This window comes from Perognathus longimembris, chromosome 25, assembly GCF_023159225.1.
Source record: "Perognathus longimembris pacificus isolate PPM17 chromosome 25, ASM2315922v1, whole genome shotgun sequence".
Classification (NCBI taxonomy): domain Eukaryota; kingdom Metazoa; phylum Chordata; class Mammalia; order Rodentia; family Heteromyidae; genus Perognathus; species Perognathus longimembris.
In genome coordinates this window covers 14,972,890-14,983,673 of record NC_063185.1, presented here as the reverse complement: position 1 = coordinate 14,983,673, position 10,784 = coordinate 14,972,890, and the positions used below count along the sequence as shown (strand labels likewise).

Here is a 10,784-nt window from a genome sequence, read left to right as displayed (position 1 = left end):
AGCTTGAAAACGGCAGATTTGGACACTTGGCTTGGGACGTTCTCCTGAGCTTGTTGCCTATGGGTGAATCTTGGGAGGCTTGGAGATGAGCAAAGAAAGGGAAGCCAGCAAGAATCCTGAAATCCTGAAAATAAGAGTTTCAGGAGATTGTCAGAAGTGGTGGAGTTTTAACCTGGGATCTACTTCAGGGTGTATTCTGTTCAGGGGAATTGCTTAGCCAATGACTAAGAGTCCTGAATTGAGCGTGCAACCTATACCTCATCTATGCTCTGTCATATCCAGTGCCTAAGTGGGTCTTTGCTCCAAATACCTGGTCTGGAGAGAGTTGGGTGTGCCTAGCACTGACTGGAGCCACGGCAAGGCTAAGGGCCACTGAATGGGAGAGGTCTAGGATGGGGTGGCAGCTCTCTCAGTGGCCTCTTGCAGTGGAGTGTGCATTCTACCAAGGGGACCCTACTTAATGTATCAATAAGGTCTTAGTTCTCTGAGCAACTTAAGAGGATGTGTAGCTTAATGGTGACAGAGAGCACTTGCCCGGCATGTGCAAAGCTATAGCTTCCACTCCCAGCAATGCACATAAACAAAACAGAGACAGACACGGAATCCAGAATGGTCAGTACTCAATAGACCCAGCCAGCCCTGCTTTCATTAATCTCTAGCCCAGCTCCTTCACTGCTTCGCTGTGTTCTCCTTGGCATTCCACACAGCATTTCGTGTCCCCTGTTCTTCCCAAAGTCTCAATGTAACCTTTTCCTTGCACCTCTACCTCCCTCTCAGCAGACCACGAGGTGAGTCGTGCTGGCAGCTGAGGGACCTGCAGGGCACAAGTGATAAGGAGGAAGAACATGTACCTTGGAACAGCACTGGCTTGGACTGACTTCTGTTTCTTCACTGTGCTGGCCATGTAACGTCCACTCTAGGTGGACCTCTCTGATTTTGTTTCTTTGTGCTTTCACTGCTGACCACCATTTACTTCACAGTGAGGATGTTTGTAAGGACCAAAAGAGAATTAATGGATGAATAAATGCCTGCAAAGGGCTTTGCAGACTGTATGGCTCATGAAAGACACTCAGTAGCAGGCCATATTATTTCTAGAAGGACTCAGATTCTTGTATTCTCAGAAGAATCTCCCTGCATATATGAGTGTGGGTTAATTCATGTGGTCTTTTTGCAGGTTTTTTTTTTTGCCACATGGTAGGTGCTCAGTAAATATTTATAGAATGGATGGCTTGGGCATCTCAACCTGGGGGAGATGTTGGTACTCAGGCCAGTTGATACCCAATGCCAAGGAAGCTTTGCAAATAAGCAGCAGTCAGGAATAACAGAGGATGTGACTCTTCTTAGCCATAGCACAATCTGTGGTACACATGGATGCAGCTTATACTTGGGCATTTGGAAGCCTCCTTCCCATGCCTTCCCCAGTCATGTAACTAACAACACAAAACTTCACAGCAAGTGCTCAGTTAAGAGAAGCACATTATTTGGAGGAGATCTCCATGTGTTATTCTGGAGTCTTTTTTTTTTTTTTTTTTGCCAGTCGTGGGCCTTGGACTCAAGGCCTGAGCACTATCCCTGGCTTCTTTTTGCTCAAGGCTAGCACTCTGCCACTTGAGCCACACAGCGCCACTTCTGGCTGTTTTCTATATATGTGGTGCTGGGGAATCGAACCCAGGGCTTCATTTATACGAGGCAAGCACTCTTGCCACTAGGCCATATTCCCAGCCCTATTCTGGAGTCTTGAGTGATTTCCTAGAAGCAGGCAGGTCCCTACAGGCCCCCGAGAGAGGGGTACTGAGAGAGGTCACTGAGAGGGGCATCGACTTCTCTGGATGCTGCAGGTCTTGGGGGGGGGGGGTACAGGTCCTTGTTTCCAGACTGATCTCCACTCTCAAGGCCTGGGTAGCTTTCTGGCTTGGCAGTCCTGGCTTGAATAGCCAGCCTTAGAAAAGCAGTCACTAAAATAAAGGCTGGCACTAATGCGTGCTGGCCCTGCATTGAGGAAAGCAAAAGGGAAAGCGAGTGGTATAGCTTCCCAGGCCTGGGAGTGTGTAGAGGGCAACCCAAGGGCTTGAGGTGGCAGCCTTGGGGACTGGAAGACCTACACCTTCAGAAACTAATTGTGCAAAGACCACCAAGAGTCCAGGACCTTGTTCTGGCTTAGCCATTCGGGGGCTGAGGACCAGAAAATCTGTGCAATTGTTTATTGTCTCCATTTTTTAAATTATAAGCAAAACTTTAATTACAGCTCCTACTAAACCTACTACCTTCTGCCAGCATTTACAAGACAATAAATTTCCCCTTCTCTCCTACAATTTGAACCTCCAATAGGGCAATGCATATGCACTGGAAGTATTGATTCCCCAAAGAAATTATAACAGAGTTTGTTCTCAAGTAAACACACAGAGAGGCTATTACAACACTGAGGAAGAGTCGATTGTCTTTGCTTTATTAAACAACACAGCTCTCAATTGGAAGCACATCTAAATTATCAAGGGATTGGTAGAATAGACAGGCTGCAATGCCTGGAATGGGACACTGAGTGGGAAGACTTGGATGTAGAGGGAGCAGAAGGCTTTGTCTGATTTTCCTTGTTTCTCCCTCCTCAAGCCGCCTTGCTGTCCTAACTCCTCCCCCATGATCCTTTAGCATCAAAGGGGCAATGGTTGAGACTCTTGGCTAGTGAGTGGGCAGCTTCCTGCGAGCTGGCAGAAATGAAGCATACACAAGGTCTGCCAATGGGCTAATGGCCCCATGTGTATTAACAGACAATAAACAAAGCCTTTTAAAATCTTGTTATGGGGCTGGGGATATAGCCTAGTGGCAAGAGTGCCTGCCTCGGATACACGAGGCCCTAGGTTCGATTCCCCAGCACCACATATACAAAAAAACGGCCAGAAGTGGCGCTGTGGCTCAAGAGGCAGAGTGCTAGCCTTGAGCGGGAAGAAGCCAGGGACAGTGCTCAGGCCCTGAGTCCAAGGCCCAGGACTGGCCAAAAAAAAAAAAAAAAAAAAAAAAAAAAAAAAAAAAAAAATCTTGTTATGTTACTGGCAGGTAGGAAAGGTTGATGCATTCACCAGTCTAACTTGAAAAATGGTACACAGCCCATCTTCACATAGAAATGCATATCAGTGAGCAAAAGAGTGCTCAACCATGAGAAGTAGAATATTTTATTGCACACAATTTAGGCTACAGTTATGGAAAAGCAGTGGTGAAATTCAAAGTCTGAGGATACTCTGAACAATATTTGTATGATCTAGACAGTGTTCCATAACTGGTGTCTTATTAAGAAAAAAATAACACCATGGCAACACTATCCATGATTAAATAAATAAAAAATATGGGACAAAGTTAAACCAATCTCTTTGTAGTGGGATTTTCAAGGGCAATATATTAATATGCATAATCATTCTAGAAGAGTTGGAAATCCAATATAAAATTCTCTGAAAGAAAGTATTGGTTTTTCTTTTTTTGACACTTCATATCTTTTAGGACCAGTGGTTTTATAGGATATTCTTTGGAATACTATCCTGTGGGAATAAAGCAACGACTGAACAAACTATTCGAAGTGGTCTTGATTTGTGGAGCTTGGGCAACCAGCTTTTTGAATGCCTCTGGATGAGGCAGCAGGTGATTCAGGCTGCTTGTCAACTAGAGCTTTGTTAAGGTAATGGTGGCTCTTGCCTATACTCTCAGATAATCCATAATTAAAGTGATATGCTCCACACGGGATGTTAGAACAGCAAAAGGCAGAAGTAGAAAAACCAGTGAGATAGAAGACTCAAATTTAGTTAATAGCAATGGGTTAATGTTCAGTTCTTATTTTAACAAACACACTGTGGTTCTGTACTGGCCCTTTAACCTTAGGGGAAGCTAAATGAGCGATACAGGGAGCTCTGTTTACTATCTTTGAAACCTTTCTATAAATTATAACAATACACAAATACATATATTTTGTATATTATTACTACATTCTTTGCATTCTTCTTTTTTATGTATTCACCTTCCCTTGATCTCCCCCCAAAGTACCAGCTTCATGGTATTCTTTTTTTTTTTTAGTTTGTTATTTGTTCAAGTATTCTTTAGAGTGGATATAATGACTTGCTTTATAGTTTTTTTTGTCTGAACACATGTTTTAAGAGTTTTCCACTGGATGCAGGGTTCTAGATTGCCTTCATCATTCTATTATCTTCAAGTTTCCAGTATTTCTTGTAGGTTGGTGACAGGCTCTTTGTAGCTCTAAGAAGGAAATTTGTTGTCAGGTTTCCCTAGATACTTAGGAGGCTGAGATAAAGAGTGATGGTTTAAAACCAAGCCAGGTAGAAAATTCTATGAAGTGCCATCTCCAAAATTATGTATATCACAAATTAAGTCAGGTCCAGGAGTTGAACAGAATTAGGAATTGAAACTGAAAATCACTAAGAGCTGCAAGCATTCCTCTCATCATCCTTTCTTTCTTTAGATGCTAAGTGAGCTGAAATATCCTTTAGATGGGTAATTTAATCTGAGGATAGATGATAAATCCCTGACCAGAAAGGAACCCCTAAATGTTATGCCCACAGTCTGTACATTTGTAGTATGACTCATGCTAGGCTCCTTTTCTCTATGATTTTAGCTAATAATAAAGTTACCTAAACCCGCTGTCCATGCTTGAGAATAAGCAAAATGCTTAGGGGTTGTTAGGTGATACAACTAGGTGTTTCAGTAAGGGTTTAAGCTGCAGTCCCCCAGCTCAGAAGGTACAGGTAGCTTCAGGCTACCTTTCAGCTTTGGCCAACCTAGTGCCAGATGTCCTTTGACTGAATTCCTGATTGGAAATGTCCATAGTAGTTGACAAACCTCCCTCTGGTGCTGTCTGGAAATCTTTGCTGTATGTGCTAGGCACATAGCAGGGTGATTTTTTTTGCAAGGCTCCTTCCTGCAGCTGTTTGTGCCCACACCTGGCAGATCTATCACCTGATGACAGCCTCCTCCCAACCCAGTCTCTTGTTAAAGGCGGACTGTATGGTCTCATCATTGGGCTTCCCAGAGGGAAGGGCTTTACCTTCTGACTGATAGCTCTGTATCTGCTTAGGGCTGCCCAGGAAGTAGAAGCAATTAGGACTGCCAAAGAATCATGGTGAGAGAAAATGCTGGGATTAGGTGTTGCTGTAGAAAGCAGGGGGGAATGTCAGGGAGGGTGTCTCTTCTGCCTCTCTTCTGTATGACTACATGTCATCATAGGGAAGTTGAAATGCAGATGGCAAGAAAGTGAAGATGTGAGGCAGGGAAGGTAACTGGCTCTCTTCCATGGAGAGAGAGAGGAGGTGGAAAATCTATGTGGATGTTGCATGGCATAGTCCCCGGATGCACTGGTTTAATTTGGATTCTGCTCCCATGGTTTAAGTGTTCTTGGATCAAGAGATATGCGCCCATGATCTTAGACTGTTCTGTCCAGCACAGATTCCCAGATTTTAGATGGGTTGTAACCCATGGCATACATTACTGCTATAATGTTGAGGTTCATTTGGTTGGACAGTTGCTCAGCAGGATCTGGGGAACCTTTCCTCATTTGGATGGTCAAGGGTATCTTCCATGTTCTATGGTAGGATTTGAGTAGGGTTTACAATTGAGTGATCATGTTTCTCCCTTTTGCAGACAGGTGAGTTGAAATGCTGCACCTTGACTGCAGGAACTGCATCTGTATTTGGGTAAAATATCTCTCAACAAATGAGATTTTTTTCTGTGAACATAAAACACAAAGAATGCCCAGACTCCAGATGTCCACTTTGCAGCTGTCCTGCTTTTGGCACAGGAAGATTTTGGAGGCACAGAATGTCAAAACAGCACATAAGTTGAACATCATCTGTCTTAGGGTGAACCTGATGCTCAGACCTTAGCATTCAGCAGATGTTAAGTTTCAGGTCTTGGTGTAGGATACTATTCTATGACAATGGAGCGTGGTACACAGAATCTGTTTGGAGAGCCTCTAGCCTCAAACAGGTAGTGAGAGTGTTCAGCCTGCTGGCCAGTTGCATTACCAGGTAGATTTAGTCGAATATCGTAATCACCTAGAAATCTTGAGTGGGATTGCAGATTCTTTATGATATCTCCTTCCTTCACAACCAGAACAGGCTGTTTTCCCTTCTGCAGCAATTTTATCACCACCTGGTGTCAGTGACTCTGTGGTAGGCCAGTTTAATGTGTCCCAAGCCACCATGGCTGATGATCCTCACCATGTGATGTTGATTGGTGAGCATCTCATCAGAGGAGCTGGAGAGAAGTAGTTCTACTTTCATATGCTGAACATGGATGATAGCTAATGCTAATTAACTAAAAATATAACTGACAAGTGTAAAAGGAAATAAATAAAAATATGAAAAGCAGCAAAAAGGCCTCTCCTGCTGGTTAGTTCTGTTCACGGGGGATGTGGCTGGCTACTTCGATCATTGGAATACCTTCATCCCATAGGTAATGCAGATTCTTTATAATATCTTTGTAACCAGAGCAGGCTTATCTTTCTTCTGCAGTACGTTTACTCCCACCTGTATGCCATGACTTTTATTTTTTTTATAACCTTTATTTAATGTGCATTACAGAAAACATGTAAGCAAAGTGCAAAGCATTACTGCCACAAGCAGTTCAGTTGGACATTGCCATGACTTTTAATATGTGTACACACATGTAAAATGCAATTATAGGTAAAAGAGAGAATTAAGGTCAGGGATTCAAGATAACAAAGTGCATGTACCAAGAAACGTCCAGGTCCACTGAGGAATAGACTCAAGACAGTAGGAGAGCAGCTCTATTCAGGGTGGGTGACAGAGGGTAGGTACTTAAGTTTGGCCTCAATGGTGGAGAGCAACAATTCTTGGGGTTGAACTAAGGGCCTCGCACTTGCTAGGAAAGTGATCTACCACTTGAATCATGTCCTCAGCCCTGAAGGTTAGCTGTGTCTAGATACTAGCAAAAACTTAGAGACTTCGGAAAGTAGAACAGAGGGTGTACTAAGTATGTGGTTGCACTGCAGCAGAGAGTGGGAGTAGAGGTGAAAGACAAAGACTCAGAAAGCACAGTTAGTATATGTCTCAGTACAATTCAGAAATTCTGTATAAACAGACAGGAGACCTGGAATCTGCACAGCATACTGGAACTGAAGAAGTTCTCTCTTCTTCCTAACATGTAATGTGATGTAGTGTCAGGAAGTCGTCTTAAAGGGGCCTTGTTGGAGCTTACTCTGGGAATCAAAAGATACTATATTTCCCTGTCTCATGTCCATTTTGCTGTCTTCTGCAGCAATTGCCATATGCTGATTCAACCAGTGTTGGACAAGAGAGCCAGTCTGACTATATGAAACATCGGAATCAAAAGCACAGCTCTAGGCATAAGCTGGGCTGAGACATAAAAGAGAACAGTTGTCACTAACCATTTGGGACCATCAGTTTTGGAAGCTAGTTATGGTAGCTGGAGGGACAAATGGTTGAAAAAAACTATATGTGGGAGATAAATTTCAGAAACCCGGAGTAGTGGGGAAAGGTAATAAGGGTTATTGGGATGTTGCAGGTCTACTTTAAATACAGATGGTTACATTTTCCCACCCTCTGTGCAGATGTCAGAGAAGGCACTAGACCTAGAGCAACTAGTCCCAGAACTACCATAGTGAAGAAGATAGCAGGAATACACCTCACTCTCAGGTACTAGCGCAGAAGCACTGTTAAGTACCATTAGAGCATTGTTTGATGGTAAGCTTTTGTTGTAAGAATCCCCTTATGTTATTTATTCCTTAAATAATTTAAGATGTTGACAGCTCTAGTGATTTGACAGCTGTGAGACCCTTCCCTAGGGTCCTGGCTGCTTTGAATAAAGAACTCTCAGGCAACGGCCAACTGGACTGCACTTGTGTTAGCACTAGCTGCTTTTAATGCTTCAAGGGCACTTACAGGAAGCTACACAACAGCTACACATGCTTGCTCCTGAAGGCACTGCCCTAGCAGTCAGCTTACACCAGACATTTTACCATTACCAGTCTTGATGAACTCTAGATGGCCTTGCATCCATTTCTACCCAGGCCAGAAGAGGCGTATTTTCCGTGGTAGCAGAAAGCCTGTAACTTGTGCAAACACAGTTCTTCATTTGCATAAGGGACTGCCATACTCCATATTTATGACTGCATGTGCAGGCTGTTCAATTCAGCTTGCAACACAAAAACATAATATCATGCTTAATATCACTGATTACAAAAACTTTAAAATTGAAGGAAAATAGCTGTACCTTATATAGGATCTCTATCATATACCTACAGTAAACAATAGTCTTCATGGAGAAATATTGGAGGCATTTCTGATGAAATCAAGAGAGAAATATATTATCATTAATATCACTGGTACCATTCAACATCCCATTTGATGTCGTAACTGTAGTAAGAACAAGAACTAAAAAGAATAAAACTATACTGGAGGAAAATATTGTAATTTTATGAGAAAGATGCCACGATAGTCTACATAAAAATTCAAGACGTTTACAGAAACTCTTAAGAATTATTCAGTAAGGTGGTTGAACATAAAGTCAATTAACGAAATAAGAAATCTGGCCAAGGTGGATGTAGCGCAGTGGTAGAGTATTTGCATAGCATCTGTGAAAGGTCCTGGTTAAATTCCCTCCTGATGCCCTCATGATTCCCACAACATTGCCTTGGGTAATAGCAGTGGCATCCTCCCTTGCATCCCGTGTTCACAAGTCCTTGGCGACGGGTCCTTGAGGTCCAACAGCTCGACTACTACCGGTAGATCTGTGCCCAGCTGTGATTGGTCCATTTTCTTCCTGTTGTTACTGGGTCCAGCTGTGATTGGGCCATCTCCTCCCTGACATCGCGGCCCATTGTGAAGCCCTCAGGGAGGGGAGGGGGGCAGGGTATATAAGGAGCCTCTGCCCTCTGCTCTGCTTTTGTCCGTTACAGCGCTGGGAGCTCTTCTTGCTTGGTGACCCGCTGGACTAATTCAGAGCTTGATTGACTCCTTCTTAAAGGGGAGGGGAGGCTTTGTGCGCTTTGAGTTTGGATAGTTCTTTTTGCTTATTCTTGGTTTCACATTGATTTATTTATTTGGCTAATTTTAGTTAGATTTGCTACCTGACATCCTGGGTAGAAAGATGGCAGATGAGAACAAATTACCCACAAGTTCCTTGAAGGATATCTTCATCGAACAGTATCTTATAAAGGAGACCATTGGCGCTGGAGGCTTTGGGCACGTGAAGCTGGCCCATCACAGCCTCACAGACACCAAGGTGGCGGTGAAAGAGCTCGTGAAGCTTGGACAGCATTGCAGTCATCTGGTCGAAAATGAGGTGGACATTGTCAAGTCTCTACATCATCCACATGTGATCAGATTGTACCAGGTGATTGAGAAGGAGGACAAAGTATACCTGGTCATGGAACTGGCTGCCAAAGGGGACCTTCTGCAGAGGATCCAAAACTCCCACCGTCTATTTGAAGATGAAGCCAGGAGGCTCTTCAAACAGATTGTGAGTGCTGTACACTACTTTCACCAAAACGGAATTGCACACCGAGACCTAAAGCCCAACAACATCCTATTGGATGCCAAAGGCAATGCCAAGGTCAGCGACTTTGGCCTGAGCATCAAGTTCACCAAGGGACAGTTGCTGAAGGACATATGTGGTGCCTTAATATTCCGCGCCCCTGAAGTCTTCCTGTGCCAAGGATATGATAGCTTCCAGGTGGACATCTGGAGCCTGGGCATCCTTTTGTATTTTATGATTTCAGGAAAGTTCCCATTTGAGGGGAGGGATTTTGCCCAGGTAAAGGTACTAGTCCTGAAGGGCAGGTACCTGGTTCCATTTTACCTGTCTGCAAAAGGACAACGTGTCATCTCCCAATTGTTAACTGTGGACCCAAAGCAAAGACCTAATATAGTACAAATAATGGAGAACCCATGGCTCAACCAAGGTCAGAAATGTTCCCCACATCCTGCTGAGCCACTGCCCAATAACTTGAACCCCATTATTGTCGTAGTAATGCGTGTCATGGGGTACAGGCTATTTGAGATTCGCCAGTCTATACAGGACAGAACATTCAATGAAGTCATGGGCACATACCTTTTAATTGAAGAACACTTAAAGCAGAATGCCAGCTGTGTTGAAGTTGAAACAGTGCGTCCAACAGTTCCACCATGCCCAACTCCTGCAGACCTTTCCACTTTCTCTGTCCCTCCACAAAGGAGAGCCAGTTTACCTACCTTGTTTAGCACATTCACTTTGTCATCTGAATTCCATATGCACTATGATGGCAAGTGGTCACCACCAAAGAGAGGCCTACGTGCCACTCGGCCTGACATTCCCCTCTGCTTCCCGCAAGAGAACCCCAGTCCCAGCATAACCCCACACTATGATTCTGTGGTTTCCCTTAGCTGCTCCTTCTTCTTGAGCAGCAATGAAAGATGTCAGTCAGAGGAAAACACCCTTCTCCCTGGGCAGCTGCAAGATGAGACCATAGACTCTAGCCCAAATAAGAGATGGAGTTGGAGGAGGGTGGCTAACAGGATAGCCACCACTCTTCAGAGAATATGCTGCTGTGTGCGGACCCAAAAGTAAGGCCCACAGGTTCGGAACAAAGTCATTCCTGAGAAAGAGGTGGAGAACCCTGAAACGTACCAAACAATTGAAAGTCATAGGACCCAGGGCTTCTTGAAGACTGTCACTAGGGTATGGAACATCAGAGAGAGATGAACCTAAAGAGCTATAGAAAGAAGTCCTGCAGGAAGTTCACACTGCCTTGTGCCGAGCATGCCCAGCAG

General features: G+C 44.0%; 1 protein-coding gene across 1 annotated transcript; it reads left to right on the top strand.

Annotated features, from left to right (window-relative positions):
• Positions 1 to 9,123: 9,123 nt before the first annotated feature.
• On the top strand, positions 9,124 to 10,581 carry LOC125341806 (sperm motility kinase Z-like). Its single transcript, XM_048333890.1, has one exon. It carries the CDS (start codon positions 9,124 to 9,126, stop codon positions 10,579 to 10,581), a length of 1,458 nt encoding a protein of 485 aa, XP_048189847.1.
• Positions 10,582 to 10,784: the final 203 nt, after the last annotated feature.

Coding starts and splice junctions, on each gene's coding strand:
- LOC125341806 (XM_048333890.1), top strand. CDS start 9,124: ATGGCAGATGAGAACAAATTACCCACAAGTTCCTTGAAGGATATCTTC.